This window comes from Nematolebias whitei, chromosome 12 (genome assembly GCF_014905685.2).
Source record: "Nematolebias whitei isolate Nwh7 chromosome 12, NemWhi1, whole genome shotgun sequence".
NCBI classification, from domain to species: domain Eukaryota; kingdom Metazoa; phylum Chordata; class Actinopteri; order Cyprinodontiformes; family Rivulidae; genus Nematolebias; species Nematolebias whitei.
Genome location: NC_056509.1, coordinates 4,374,239 through 4,390,288, shown reverse-complemented (window position 1 = coordinate 4,390,288; position 16,050 = coordinate 4,374,239). Strand labels below are relative to the sequence as shown.

General features: G+C 46.4%; 1 protein-coding gene across 1 annotated transcript in view; it reads right to left on the bottom strand.

Annotated features, from left to right (window-relative positions):
- The window catches only part of dse (dermatan sulfate epimerase), a 116,330-nt gene extending 100,988 nt beyond the window's left edge, over nt 1–15,342 (bottom strand). The window contains exon 1 of the mRNA XM_037685703.1: nt 14,907–15,342. Coding sequence (XP_037541631.1) covers nt 14,907–15,328 — 422 coding nt within the window. The 5' untranslated portion in view covers nt 15,329–15,342. The remainder of the gene's footprint in view (nt 1–14,906) is intronic.
- Nucleotides 15,343–16,050: the final 708 nt, after the last annotated feature.

Below are 16,050 nucleotides of genomic sequence, written 5' to 3'. Positions count from 1 at the left end.
AATAGTAATGATCATAGAGAATTGTCTTTTTCCACTTGATTATTTCACGAAAGAAAGTCTCAGGATCGATCAGCCTGTATTTCTGGATGCAAATCAATGAAATGACAGTTTCTGACCATATGATCCTAAGGTCAAGATTTGACATCAGGTCAAGTTCACTACATTTATATATATTATCTATCGAGTCAGAGTCCTGCCTGCGTTGGGTCTTCCCTTCATCACTGGGTTCAACTAAACAAAGATCATAACAGAATCCTCGGACAAACTATGAACCCACAAGGTTTCCCGTTTCTCGCAGGTCTTGATCCAGAGGATCAGCAGCAGCTCTGCAAAATAACGTGGAGATACGTGGATACTATGGCTTCCTCCAAGGATCTGAAATTAAGATGGGCAGCCACAGAAGTCATGCTGGGGGAGTTTTTTCGCCTTCCTAGTTTATGTGATTCCCCGGGGATGTCGGAGATTCTGTCAGAGATTTTTGAAGAGAGGTGCATGCTGCGCATTCTTCTCCCTCTGCCTCCTGCTCCGACACCCAGCGAAAACGACACTTCACCTGAGTCACATAAGGAATCAGCAGCTCCTCACGTCTTGCCCCTCCACGTCTCTTCTTATCACCGTCGAAAGGGGTATCATCGTTGGACCCAAGGCTGGTCCACTGATCCTCCTCCCGTGCCGCCCACTCCTTCCTGTGTCTCAATGAGTGGCAGCCATGATGGTTCCTCTGCCCCTAGTGCCTTTGAGCAGGTCCTGGAGGACGTTGCTCATTTTTCCTCCGAGAGGGTCTAGATGGAGGTCCCTCAAAGCTCTTCCTGTGTTTCAGTGAAGGTCCTAGACAACACTTCTCATTGCTGTGCCTTACCATCAGAGTCTGCTGATGTCTTTCAATTGGATTATAGTGACTCCTCTGATAATTCTCACTCTGATCTCACTTCCCTGAACCTACAACTGCAGAAACTGCACACATCCGCTACTCTCCACCTAGAGAGTAAATATAGATTCACTACTTTTTCCATCATGGAGAAATTATTAATATCCAAACCTGGACCTATTAAACTACCAGAATATTAAACAATACTCATAAAAGTAAGGACTCTTAAAGAACTGTATAAAGAACCACCACAACACCTACCAGATTCACTGGCTCCTATGGTTCCTCCGTCAGCCACCGCTGCCGCTCCTCCTGAGGTCACCACGTCAGCTGCCGCCGCTCCGGTGGTTCCTGCGTCGACTGCCGCCATTCCGGTGGTTCCTACACTGACCGCCGCTGCTCCTGTGGTTCCTGTGTCCACCGCCACCGTTCCTGTGGTTCCTGTGTCGGCCACTGCTGTGCCTCCAGAGGGTTCTGTGCTGCCCGCGCCTCCAGAGGATTCTGCGCCGCTCGTGCCTCCAGAGGATTCTGCGTCATCCACGCCTCCAGGGGGTTCTGGTCCACCTGCTGAGCTCCTCGACACTGGTCTGCCCACTAAGGTCCTTGCTCTTAGTCTGTCGGCTGGGGTCCTCGCTCCTGGTCCATCGGCTGAGGTCCTCGTCCCTGGTCTGCCTAAGGTCTTCTCTCCTGGTCCGCCTGAGGTCTTTGCTCCTGACCCAAGCCCAGAATATCCTGGTCCACCGGAGGTCCTCGCTCCTGGCTCACCTGATGACGTTCTCACTCTAGCTCCATCTACCAAGGTCCTCACTCCTGGGTCCGTGCCTCACCTTGGCTCCATGACCCGTCCAGGTTCCACGACCCGTCCAGACTCCATGTTCCATCCAAGCCACTCGCCTGGTCAGCTTCGACATGATAGATGGCTCTCCAGCCGTCCGCTTGGTCTGCTCCGGCGTGATGGACAATCCTCTGGCCAGTTGCCTGATCTGTTCCTGACTGATGGATGACCTCCCGGCCAACTGCCTGAACTGTTTCTGCCCGTTGAGGTCTCCACAGCCACCAAAGACTCTGCTGCTGAAGACTGCCGCAGCAACAGAGGTCTCGACACCAGCGTCAGCAACAGAGGTCTCGACGCCCGCCTCAGCTACAGAGGTCTCGATGCTCGCCTCAGCAACAGAGGTCTCAAATTCCACCTTAGCAACAGTGCATGCAGCCCCCGAGGTGGATCCTGCACTGCATGCAACCCCCAAGGCCTGGGGGTTGCATGCAGTGCAGCCACAGATGTCTCCTTAGCAACTGCAACCACAGATGTCTCCTTAGAAACTGCAGCCACAGATGTCTCCTTAGCAACTACAGCCACAGAGATCACCATGATGGCTACTGAACCCAAGCCCGACTGCCCGGCTGTTGAACCCAGGCCCAACTTCCTGGCTGCTGAACCCAGGCCTGACTCCCCGGCTGCTGAACCCAGGCCTGACTCCCTGGCTGTTGAACCCTGGTCTGGCCCCGAAGTAGCAGAACCCTGATCTGGCCCCAAGGCAGCAGAACCCTGGTCTGGACCCGCAGCTGCCGACATCCCATCCGTCCCCGCAGCTGCCAATGTCCCAACCGTCCCCGCAGCTGCCAGCACCACCATCTCTGGCCCAGCAGCTACCAGCACTACCATTTCTGGCCCAGCAGCTGACAGCACCACCATATCTGGACCAGCAGCTGCCATCATCACCATCATTGGCCCCATTCCATCTTTCCCCGAACTCTGGTCCCACTCTGGATGGTCTCACGGCCGCCCTCCTGAACTCTGGTCCCGCTCTGGACGGCCTCACGGTCGCCCTCCTGAACTCCTATCATCCATTGATAGGCCTCTTAGTTGCCCACCGGAACTGCTACTGCATGCTGGATGGCCTCCTGGCCGCCCACCTGAACTTTTTGTGTTTCCTTGTGTTAGTCCTTGTGTTTAGTTCCCAGGCCTTGCCCTGTTTTTTGTTTTCTTTCCCTTGTGTCCCATCTCATGCCCTCCATCCTCTAGGTCCCCCCTCCTCCCACCCTTGTTGTTGGGGGGAGGTCTTGGGACATCAAGGGACACCCTTGGGGATGGGGTACTGTGAGGATTGTTTCCTTGGTGTGTGCTGCCCTCGTGTGGTCTTTCTGTTCTCCCTATTCTCCTGCTTCTCTCACAGTTTTCCTCCACTATTAACTAATGGCGTTCACCTGTCACTTGATCCAGCTGTTTCCTGTTTACCCCTCATTAGAATGCCTATATATCCTGCCTGTCTTTGTTTCCCTGTCTGAGGATTATCCTTCCATGGTGTGTGATCTGTCCCTGTTCAGCCTGAGTACCTCTGTTGTAAGTTTTTTACTGCCACGTCAGGTTTTGCTTTTCTTTTCAATAAATGGTTTTATTTATATATTATCTATTGAGTCAGAGTCCTACCTGCGTTGGGTTTTACCTGCGTCACTGGGTTCAACTAAACACAGATCATAACAGTTTTAGCACATTCATACACTGATGGGATACACATTGGAGGCAATGAGGGATTCAGTGTCTTGCCCAGGGACACTTCGGCATGTGACTGCTGATGGATTCAAACCCCCAACTAGGAATGTGCGATATGGCATAAAATTCATATCACGATATGTATTGTGAAGGGTGTCGATAACGATATATATCACAATATGTTTTTTGGTATAAAACTTGCAATAGGAATAAAAAAGCATAGGGTGTCCTTTTGTCATCATATATTTTGAACTAAGAAAATTCCACTACTAGGTTCAGAGAGTTTTAAAATAATAAACAAATCAAGTATTAGGCTTCTTTCTTGTAGTGCAAAGCAGTGCCAAATATATCAAATGTAGTTTTAGCCATCTGTTTTAAACAAAAGAATATGTTGTTAACTCTTAACAGTTTCCAGTCTTCTCACTTAAGAAATGAACAGCAACAGAGCAGCATTTTACACTGAAACACTTCACCCTCCAAACCTCTAGTTGGCGCCTCCTTCTGCTTTAATGGAGAGCTGACACAAAATGAATCTGTGGCTTTGACCAGAGGGTCTCGCAGTAAAATCACACAACAAGGCGTTCTTTTACAGATCAGAGAGCAGGTTTCTCTAAAGCTGACCAACGCTTTAACTTTCAACGGAAAAAAAACCCAAAAACTTTCGACAGAACACAGCATTTTGCGCATGCGCCAGAATACGGCAACACTATGGCAAGCCAGCTGTAGTTAGCTTGTAGCTTCGATACGTAGCTCTCGAAGAAAAGACTTTATACCATACCATACCACTTTATTTATAAAGCACTTAAAACAGCTACAAGGCCAACCAAAGTGCTGTACAGACAAAACAACAGGTAACACACAAAGCAAAATACAAAATGAGGTAAATCAGAATATAGACATAAAAACTATGCAGATAATGACAACAAACCAGTGTGGAGCACACAGGATCAAAACACAGATCATCTGGTGTTGAAAGCTACTGAATAGTCGTGAGTTTTTAAACGGGACTTGAAAACCGAGAGGGAGGGGGCCTGTCTGACAAGCAGAGGTAACTCGTTCCAGAGTCTTGGTCCTACTACAAAGAAGGCCCTGTCACCTCTGCGCTTAAGACTAGTTCCTGGAACTGTGAGGAGCAACTGGTCTGCTGACCTCAGGGAACGTGGTGGGACATACGGTTGTAGCAGATCAGAGAGATGGGGGAGGGGACTGTTCAATGATTTGTAGACATACAGGAGTATTTTGAACTGGATTCGAAGGTGAACCAGTAACTAGTGCAGGGAGGCCAAAACTGGTGTAATGTGCTCTCTTTTGCCTGTACTGGTTAAAAATTGGGCTGCTGCATTCTGGACCAGTTGTAGTCGTGCAATGGAGGTATGACTGATGCCAAACAGGAGCTAATTGCAGTAATCAAGCCTAGATGTAATGAATGCATGTATTACTGTCTCCAGGTTCTTTTTGGACAATATGGGCTTCAGTTTAGACAGCCGCCTCAGTTGGAAGAAGCATGATTTAACAATCATGTTTACATGATTGTTAAGTTTCAGGGAAGGGTTCATTATCACACCCAGATTAGTGACTCTTTGTTTTTCTGACAGGGTTAGAGCGGAGAGGTCGATACAGTGGTTTGTGATCGTGTCATTGGGAGGGTACAACATGACTTCAGACTTCTTTTCATTGAAACTCAAGAAATTTAAAGCCATCCAGTCCCTGATGTCAGCCAGGCAGTTGAGCAGCCGTTGAATAGAGCATGTACCATTGTGTCTTAGGGAGAAGTAAATTTGACAGTCATCGGCATAGAAGTGGAAGGGCATGTTGTGTTTCCGGAAAATAGAACCAAGCGGCAGCAGGTATAAAGAGAATAGGAGGGGACCCAGGATGGACCCCTGCGGAACCCCCCATTTAAGCTCTGCCTCTGCGGAACTAAAATCCTTGATGGAGACACAAAAGGATCTGTCAGCGAGGTAAGATCTGAACCAATTGAGGGCTGATCCTGTGACGCTCACCCACTGCTCCAACCTAGCAATGAGGATCTCATGGTCGATGGTGTCAAAGGCGGCTGTGAGGTCCAACAGGACAAGCAACACAGAATCACCAGTATCTGTGGATCTGAAGATGTCGTTAAAGACCTTCAGCAGGGCAGTTTCAGTGCTGTGGAGAGGTTTAAAGCCAGATTGGAAAAGCTCTAAGATGGCGTGATCCTCCAGGAAGCACTTTAACGCCACTTGCGCACAGTTTTCAACTAAAATAAGTAACAATTAAACTGACAGCTCTGATTTTACATCAGACACAGTATTACTGCGGTTAGCCAGTAGAAGTCAGATCTCTATCCTAGGCTAAATCTCTATCGTTTCTACCATATACCGTTTATATCGCGCATTCCTACCCCCAACTCTTGTGTTGGAGGGCGACTGCTCTAACCGCTCAGCCACATCCACCACAGTTTAACTGCAACTAGAAAATATTGGCGCATAACGCCTGTCCTGGCTTCACTGGCTTCCTGTCCACTTCCGGATTGATTTTAAGATTTTATTGCTTGTTTTTTAAGTCTTAAAAGGTCTGGCCCCATCATATTTATGCAATCTTATTAACATCTACACTCCAATAAGAGCACTCCGGTCTACCAACCAGTTCCTCTTAGAAGTCCCCAGATCCAAACTGAAGTCCAGAGGTTATCGGGCTTTAGCAGTTGCTGCTCCAAAACTGTCACGAATCACATCCCATAGATTATATTTTCTGTCACCCTGATCACCCTTTATAGTTTGCAAAAGATCTTTTATGTAAGTTTCATTTATTCTGTCCGTTCAATGTTTATTTATATACGTGTATTTTAGTTTGTCTTCTTTACATGCTGGTTGAGGGTGATGTCACGGTTGTTTAGTTTTGTCTTCACTGCAGCCAGCAGCAGCTGATTGAACTCAACTGGCTGCACCTGTCTCTCTCACCCTTTAAAAGCTGCACTCTTTCTCTTCTTCGGTGCCCGGTAGTTGAAAACAGTTCTCTGCAAGTAAATACCTCGCGTTCTTGATCCTGCCTTGTTCCCCCATAGCCTTTCATGTTCCCTTGTCATAGTTTACCTGTCTCTTTGTTCCTGTCCTGCTCCTGGTTCCTGTCCTCCCCTCTTGGCTTGACCTCCCCGCTCCTGGACCCACGACTCACCTGGACATTGTCTCTCGCTCGACCCTTTGGATTATTACATCTTCTGCTTTCGGTTCTGACCTTCGCCTGCATGACAACGCCTCCTCGTCTTCTCCTCCGGTACCTCCTGTCTTCTGCTCTCCAGTTTTGGACCCTGACTTGTGTGACCACGTCTCTTCGCGCAACGGACTCACCACCCACCTGTCGCTGCAGCCCCTCACCGGACTCAGCCTCTCCTGCAGAAATCCACATCAGTTTGGACCTCTTCAGTCTCCAGAACCCCCAAGATCATCAGATGCTTAGTGGTCCTCTTCATTCTGACTTTTGCTCTTCATTATCTCCTGCACGACCACTAACTGATCTCTGCCTCTGATCAAGGTGGCTGCTTCTGTCTTTCCTCCCTCGTTTTTCCTTCCTCCTGCTCTGCTCTCTGTGTGTCTGAAGTGCCTGGTTCACAGCTCCCGAACGTAAATTAAGAAGACTATGGATTTGGTATCTTGAACGTTCAACTCTATTGATAAGATTTTTTCATCAAAGCGACAAGGTCCTGGAGAACCGGCATGTCCAACTGAGATGCACACCGTGGGGTATGTCATGGTTCCGTGGGGAGTGTGGCAGCTGATATGCCTCTCAGTCCTGTCTCAGGAGGATGTTGAATATGTTTACATATTTGAAATTATGATAGCAGGGACTCTGCTTTTTGGCATCGGCGGGGCTCTGTTTTATCAACTTTTGAAGAAGACATTGGCAGCAGTTTTGGCCATGGCAACGCTTCCGAGTCAGTGTGAAGATTTGGTCCGTGTTGTAAGAACTCTAAATCATCTGGTTTACGAGCTAAACCGTAAGGTGGAGGCGATTTATGAGAATCGCAGGCCACCTGCAGCTTCTGGGACTCGTCAGCATGGTGAGTTCGACCTTGAGGGAGACTCATAGCATGGATCAGTGGAATGGAATCCCACAATTAGGCTATTTCAGAACCACAACGTCCAAATGGACTCAAAGCTGAAGAAAAAGTAATCTGTCTGCCTGAAGAAAAACAACAATCAAGCTTATCTGAATCTGACTCCCCGACAACCTCGGAGACGGGCCGACTATCAAATTTCTGCTGGGTCATGGGTAACCAAGGACAAAAGCTTCATCTATCGCAACCCCCCCGGAGAACTTTCTGTGCAAGCTTATCAGAACTGCTGGCTGAAACAACATCCTTAGAAAATGTGGCTGATCTGAAAAGTGCTTATAGACTAATCTCAACACCTCGACGTCAAATGCATATGTAATCATGTTTTAATTGTGCTTGCTGGTAGTCTTTTGATGTCTCAAATCGTGTCCTGATAGACAAGAAGTGACAGATCTTTTTTTTGTAATACCACTATCTACCCTCATGTTTTTCCCCCCTTTTTCTATCTAAGATTATTATTCTGATAAGGATAAGAGAGGCCGCGCTCAGTGCAGTAGCAGCTTTGTGCACTCCGTCCATCTTCCAGATGACTGCATGTACATGGTCTCGTTGTATCTCGGTGCAATGATAATAAAGCTTATTCTGATTCTGAACTCTTTTCTTACAAATACTTGGTAATTTTGGTTGATGCACATCTATCTTTTAAACCACATTTTGAAAACTTGATAAAGAAACTGAAATTAAAACTGGGTTTCTTTTCAGAAATAGATCTTGCTTAACTCTGAATGCTAGAAAACGCCTTGTAAAAGCTAGTTTCCTACATGACATTGACTATGATGACATTAATTACATGAATGTCCCTGCCAGCTCCTTGCTGATGTTGGATACTGTCTACCATGGAAAAATGGTGTAAGATCTGACCTGTGCAATATCACTTGTGGAGTTCCTCAAGGCTCTGTACTTGGACGAAAGTTATTTATTTTATATGTGATTGACTTAGTGAATGTATCAGGACTCCTCAAATGTGTCCTTTTTGCAGATGACACCACATTTTTTTGTTTGGGTAAAGATGTAAAACGGATGTTGGAATTGATGAAGACAGAATTTGATCAAATACAAACTTGGTATAAAATGAATAAATTATCATTAAATTTAGATAAAACTAAATACATGATATTTAGTAACAAAAAGAGAACTGTTGACAATCCATTTAAAATTGAGGGTGTTGAGATTTGTAGAGTTAATGAGATTAAATTTTTGGGTGTAATCATTGATGAACAGCTAACATGGAAAAATCACATAAATTCTGTAAGAACAAAAATAGCTAAATCTATTGCAGTACTATACAAAGTCAGGGAATTATTAAATGATAAAGTTCTGTACATGTTGTATAACACAATCATTGTTCCACATTTAATCTATTGCATTGATGTTTGGGGGAAAGCATGTAAAACATTTACAAAACCTATTTTTATTTTACAGAAAAGAGCTGTAAGAATTATCACCAGAAAGCATTACAGTCACCCATCAAGCACATTATTTTATCAACTGAACTTATTGAAGTTCCATGATTTGGTAGATTACAGTATTTTATCAGTTATGTATAGGGCTCAAAATAACACATTACCATTAAATATCCAAATAAATTTTGTTTAAAGACAAAGTTGTTATAATCTTAAGGGGATAGAGATATCTGTCAAACCAAAATTCAGAACTAGTCTGAAGGGAAGGTCTACCTCAATCCAAGGAGTTGGATTGTGGAATGGTCTAGAGAGTGATGTTAAAAATGTCAAGTCAATGTGTACATTTAAGAAAAAGATCAAAGCTGAATTGTTAAAAAAGTGTATATGAAGTAGATTAGTGTGTGTTTTGTATTAGAATTGGAAAAATTAGAAAGTTATTCATTTTGTTCTGTTATTTGAAAATTATTATGATTGAAATAATTGTTTGAAAAAAGGGGCAGATATAATAAGATTTTTTCTTCTTTCTGCTGCCTTTCATTTTAAATCTTTTGTATCTTTTTTATATTGTTATGGAATTGTTTTGTATTTTTAAAAAATGAATAAACTTTATACCATACCATTTATACCATACCATACCATGGCGCTAACATTCATAACTGGTTGTAACTACCATACCCATCACTGTACCCTGTACTCCTTGGTCAGCTGGTCATCATTATCTACACGTAGGCTCTCACACTGGTACATCTTCATCTATAAATCCCTCTTTGGTCTGCTACCTTCTTTTATCTCCTCCCACATGTCACGTCAACAGTGCAGTTACAATATGTGCTCTCAGGCCATCATCTGCAACATTCCCCCAGTGCGGACTGAACTCGGCAAAAAGGCCTGTTCCTACTCAGCTCCTGAAACCTGGAACACTTTGCAACAGGTACTGAAGTTGTCCTCTTTAATTTATTTAAGGTGTTTCAAATACTACAGCCCGAAGAGGCAACATGGGCCCCCTTCCCATGGGCTCACCACCTGTGGGAGGGGCCAAAGGGGTCGGGTGCAATGTGGTGGTGGCTGAGGGCAGGGACCCTGGCGGTCTGATCCTTGACTACAGAAGCTGGCTATTGGGACGTGGAATGTCACCTCTCTGGTGGGGAAGGAGCCTGAGCTGGTGTGTGAGGTTGAGAGATTCCGGCTAGAAATAGTCAGACTCACCTCAACACATGGCTCTGGCTCTGGAACCAGTTTCCTTTAGAGGGGTTGGACACTCTTCCCCTCTGGAGTTGCCCCTGCTGAGAGGGGCAGAGCAGGAGTGGGCATACTCTTTGCCCCCCCATCTTGGTGCCTGTACATTGGGGTTCACCCCGGTGAATGAGAGGGTGGCCTCCCTCCGCCTACATGTGGGGGGACGGGTTCTGACTGTTGTTTGTGCTTATGCGCCAAACAGCAGCTCAGATTACCCACACTTTTTGGAGTCCTTGGAGGGGGTACTGGAGAGTGCGCCTCCTGGGTACTCCCTTGTTCTACTGGGGGACTTCGACGCTCACGTAAGCAATGACAGGGAGATCTGGAGGTGGGTTGGGTCGGTGAACAGAATACTTAGAAGACCTCCTCAATCCCACTGGCAAATCTTCCACTGAGGAAGCGGAGCCTGGGGACTTTGGGTCGGGCCATCCAATCTCTGGTGTTGAGATCACCGAGGTGGTTAAAAAGCTCCTCGGTGGCAGGGCCCCGGGGGTGGATGAGATTCGCCCGGAGGTCCTTAAAGCTCTGGATGTTGTGGGGTTGTGTTGGCTTACACGACTCTGCAATATTGCATGGACATCGGGGGCAGTTCCCCTGTATTGACAGACTTGGGTGGTGGTCCCCCTATTCAAAAAGGGGGACCCTAGAGTGTTTTCCAACTATAGGGGGATCACGCTGTTAAGCCTACCTGGTAAGATCTATTCAGGTGTTCTGGAGAGGAGGGTCCATCGGATAGTTGAACCTCGGATTCAGGAGGAGCAGTGCGGTTTCCGTCCTGGTCATGGAACACTGGACCAGCTCTACACCCTCAGCAGGGTCATGGAGGGTGCGTGGGAGTTTGCCCAACCAGTCTAAATGTGCTTTGTGAACTTGGAGAAGGTGTTCAACCTCGTCCCTCGGGGAGCCCTGTGGGGGGTACTCCGGGAGTATGGGGTACCAGGCCATTTGATATGGGCTGTTAGGTCCCTTTACGACCCGTGTCAGAGCTTGGTCCGCATTGCCAGCAGTAAGTTGGGCTCGTTCCCAGTGAGAGTTGGACTCCGCCACGGTTGCCCTCTGTCACCAATTCATAACTTTTATGGACAGAATTTCTAGGCGCAGCCAAGGTGTTGAAGGGATCCATTTTGGTGGCCTTAGGATCGCTTCTCTGTTTGTTGCAGATGATGTGGTCCTATTGGCTTTATCAGGTCGTGATCTACAGCTTTCGTTGGAGCGTTTTGCAGCCGAGTGTGACGCGGCCGGGATGAGGATCAGTTCCTCCAAATCCAAGGCCATGGTCTCGATCCAGAAAAGGGTAGAGTTCCCTCTCCGGGTCGGGGAGGAGGTCCTGCCCCAAGTGGAGGAGTTTAAGTATCTTGGGGTCTTGTTCACGAATGATGGAAAAATAGAGCATGAGATTGATAGGTGGATAGGTGCAGCGTCAGCAGTGAAGCAGGTGCTGTACAGGTCTGTCGTGGTGAAGAGAGAGCTGAGTCAAAAGGCGAAGCTCTCAATTTACTGGTCGATCTACGTTCCTACCCTCATCTATGGTCATGAGCTTTGGGTTGTGACCAAAAGAATGAGATCTCGGATACAAGCGGCCGAAATGAGTTTTCTCCACAGGGTGTCTGGGCTCTCCCTTAGAGATAGGGTGAGAAGCTCGATCATCTGGGAGGGACTCGGAGTAGAGCCACTGCTTTTCCACATCGAAAGGAGCCAGTTGAGGTGGCTCGGGCATCTGGTTAAGAAGCCTCCTGGACGCCTCCCTGGTGAGGTGTTCTAGGCACGTCCCACCGGGAGGAAACCCAGAGGAAGACCCAGGACACGCTGGAGGGACTATGTTTCTCGGCTGCCCTGGGAACACCTTGGGATTCCCGTGGAGGAGCTAGCCCAAGTGGTTGGGCAGAGGGAAGTCTGGGCCTCCCTACTTAGGCTGCTACCCCACGACCCGACTCTAGATAAGCGGAAGAGAATGGATGGATGGATGAAACACTGTAAAAACTTTTATTTATAGTAGACTTTTGTTTTTAAACATTAAATGACAGATTCAGAAAGAAAAAAGAGAACTGTCTCAACAACCTGACTTAACTTTGGTAGTTTTTTCTACCTAGATTATTGAGCATGCATCAGGATGTCAGTTCATATCTTAGATCTTATTAATGTTTTTCTTTTACATTTTATTGTTGGATGTAACTGAGACCCTGCGTACATAATCTCGTTCCACCACATGTACCACATGAGATGTGAATGACAAATAAATCTCTCTGACTCCGACTCAGTTATAGTGAACTGAATATTTGACATGTTTAAGTGAAGGTCTAGGTATGTTTTCTATTTCCTTCAGCTCAGAAATGCCAGGAGTGCACACAGAACCACCACCGTTTGCTTTTGTTAGGTGAGAATGCTCTCTGGATCTTTTTAAGTTTCATGTGGAATTTAATCGGTGTTCATTAGAACAGCTTGGCTTATTATTTGTCAAACTACCGGTATTCAAACTGAGCTGCAGCTGTTTGACAGAGTCAAGCCCAGTTTGTACCTGGACTCAGAGGCGTCATTTCTGCTCAAGCCTGAAGCATTCAGTTCACGTGATCATTTCATTTCCTCTCCTTGGGGGAGTGGGGGAGGACGCTCTCAGCTAACAGCTGCTAAACATATTTCCTAGAGCCTTTTACAAAAGTTCTGCCCTCAGACCCAAAGAGCATCAGTGCAGAAAGAAGGAAACTACTGAGCAGAAAGGAACACAGACAGCAGCTAAAGGCCTTTGCCATGAAGGAATGCATATCACACGCTGCCTCTGACACGTCAGTCATCTGAAATGATGGAACTGTAGACGTTTTGTAAAGACATCCGTGTATGTGACCTCCTGAAGCTTTGTCAAATCCTGTTGGTGCTCAGAGTCCGTGCTGAGGATGATTCTCAGCTACTACCAAACACAGTTCCAGCCATCTGCTTATTTTAGTCTAACTTTTGTAAAATAGGCTGGGTTACAGCGATTGTGTGCTTTCTAAGGTCAATTGGAAGTTTTCTACAACTGAGTACACAGAATGTATTAGAACTGGGCCCCATGAGGACTATAGGTCCCAACCAGATAGGTGTTTATACCAGAAAATACCCGAAAACCCCAACACACACACACACACACACACACACACAAAAGTGTGTAAAACGTTTCGTCTCTCATCCGAGAGACTTCCTCAGTCTGAGGTGCTGTTTTCAGCTCAGTCTCTTAAATAGCACCTTCTCAGAGTGGATCAACCAGTTTTGCTGCTGACAACCAAAACCAGCTGATCACATGCTCAAGAAGGACCATCAGCCTAACAATGGATCATTAGCACACTGATGGCTGTTTACTGTTCACAGAGGGCTGAGTGATACTAGCAATCACAGCATTGTAAGAAGGAGACAGTTGAACCTGGAGGCTCCGCCCCTGTTTAATGATGGACGATTTCTTTTCACAAAGATGGCCTCCTTTACTCCTCTCTCAAACCATCGTTCCTCTCTGTCCAGGATGTGCACATCTTCATCCTTGAAAGAGTGAGCGCTGGCCTGGAGATGAGTGTAGACCGCAGAGTCCTGGCCTGATGATGTTGATCTTCTGTGCTGGGCCATCCTTTTGGCCAGTGGCTGTTTAGTTTCCCCGATGTAAGACTGATCACCCTCCTGACACTGAACAGCATACACAACATTACTCTGTTTGTGCCGGGGGACTGGATCTTTGGGATGAACCAGTCTTTGCCGTAATGTATTTTGGGGTTTAAAAGCCACTGGGACGTTATGTTTAGAAAATAAACGTCTCAGTTTCTCTGATACTCCCTCAACATATGGAATGACCACTGGTCTGGGTCTGGGTTCCTCCTTTTCACCTGTTGGCTGACTGGAGTCCTGTTTGGGTTTCTTCTTTCAGGAAGGCCCAGTTAGGATATCCACATTGCTCTAGAGCCTGTCTTGTGTGGGATTTCTCCTTCTGCCTGGCTCCTGAGCTAGTGGGGACGCTGTCTGCTCTGTGGTACAGAGTCCTGATGACTCCTAACTTGTGCTCCAAAGGGTGATGGGAGTCAAACCTTCCAACATCAGTAGAGAGGAGAGGGATGCACTCACCACTCTTAGCAAGGACAAAAACAGAGGAGTAAAGGAGGCCATCTTTGTGAAAATAATCCGTCCATCGTTAAACAGGGGTGGAGGCCTAAGTGTTCAACTGTCCCCCTCTTACAATGCTGTGATTGCTAGTATCACTCAGCCCTCTGTGAATAGTAAACAGCCATCAGTGTGCTAATGATCCATTGTTAGGCTGATGTTCCTTCTTGAGCATGTGATCAGCTGGTTTTGGTTGTCAGCAGCAAAACTGGTTGATCCACTCTGAGAAGGTGCTATTTAAGAGACTGAGCTGAATACAGCACCTCAGACTGAGGAAGTCTCTCGGATGAGAGACGAAACGTTTCTACATTTTTTTGTTGTTTTGCTTTGTTTTGTTTTTTTGAATATCCAGAGGACCAGATTTAACTTTTTTAGACATTATCAGTACATACCTAACCTAAACTTAACCAATCCTGAATTCACACCTTAGTCCTAAACCTAACCCCTAATCCACCAACGGCTCTGCTCCTTATGGGGCCCAAAGCGTGGGCCTCATAAGGAGCAGTTGGTCCTCATAAAGTAATATGTGTTGGAAAACTGGGCCTTACAAGGTAACAAACACACAGGAACCCCCCCCCCCCCCCACACACACACACACACACACATAAACATTATTGCTTTTTCAGCATCTACAGCGAACTACAGTGAGTGGACTTTTGAACATTGGCTCTAACGATTTACAGTAGGAAACAGAAACCCTACCAACTAGGCTGGGACGCCATCCTCTCCATGTAGTCTTTGGTCAGGTCCAGGGCCCCAGCTCTGTGTGGGTACAGCAGGCAGAACATGGCCAGCACGCCCAGATTGTTTCCGTAGATCTCGTTCCAGCGAGCGCTGAACTCTACAGGATTCCAGGGAGGCAAGTATTCCTCCGGGTGCTCCAGCATGGTCTCCGCAGCCTCCCTGATCTTCTGGGCCATGTTTTGGTGGGTCCCTGCCGCGGCATACTGCAGCTCCTCTACGTCTTCCCGGCCAAAGTACAGCATTGGGTGACTGTCATAGTTACCTCCCATGAAGGGGATTCCTCCACTGGGGTCTGGTCCTGCTGCTGATGCTGGAGTGAGCAGGGTCCACAGAAAACTTATGAAGAAGACTGTGGGGGCCCCACGAGTGTGGGTCCTCATTGTCTCATCAGAAGTGGGACTGTGGCATTGTAGACAGAGCTCAACTGAAAGGGAGAAAAGAGGATTAGGGAAAGCCGGTCCAAATTCTGCACAAAAGCCCTGCATTCCTGGAATAATGAGATCCAGCTGTAGGTCCTTATGATGCAGGCTCGCCTTACTGGTCCAGGTCTTTACTGAGCCAGGACCAGAGCTGGATGCTGCTCCTACAGTCTACATGCTGGCAGTTACCAGAAACAGATGTACTTCTGTCCTAATGCAGCGTGAAAGCTGAATGACTGCTGAACCCAAAGTTTTCAATTTAAAACAATCAGGACCAAAGCTAGTATTAGCATAAGCTAATCAATCAACCTTTATTTATACAGGTAAATCCCATTGAGCCTCGAGGACTCATTTACAAGAGAGACCTGATTTCAACAAAGAAAGATGACAACAATGGACAACAGCAACAACAATAAACAATTATAAAAAGTCATACTACAGGTTTTTTTTTTGTTTGTTTGTTTTAACAAATAGGATGGCTAAAAGGAAAAGGTAACAAAACAAAACAAAAAAAAAAAAACAGCTAGATTCCAAGACAAATGTAGAAAACTAAAAACAGGAACATGTCTGCATTGGTCCCTGCCAGGTGTCCAACAGATTCTTAAAGACACTTAGAGAGGTCAAGGTCGAGAGCTTCAGATCTTTAGAGACATCTAATAGATAATCTAATGATAATAATAATC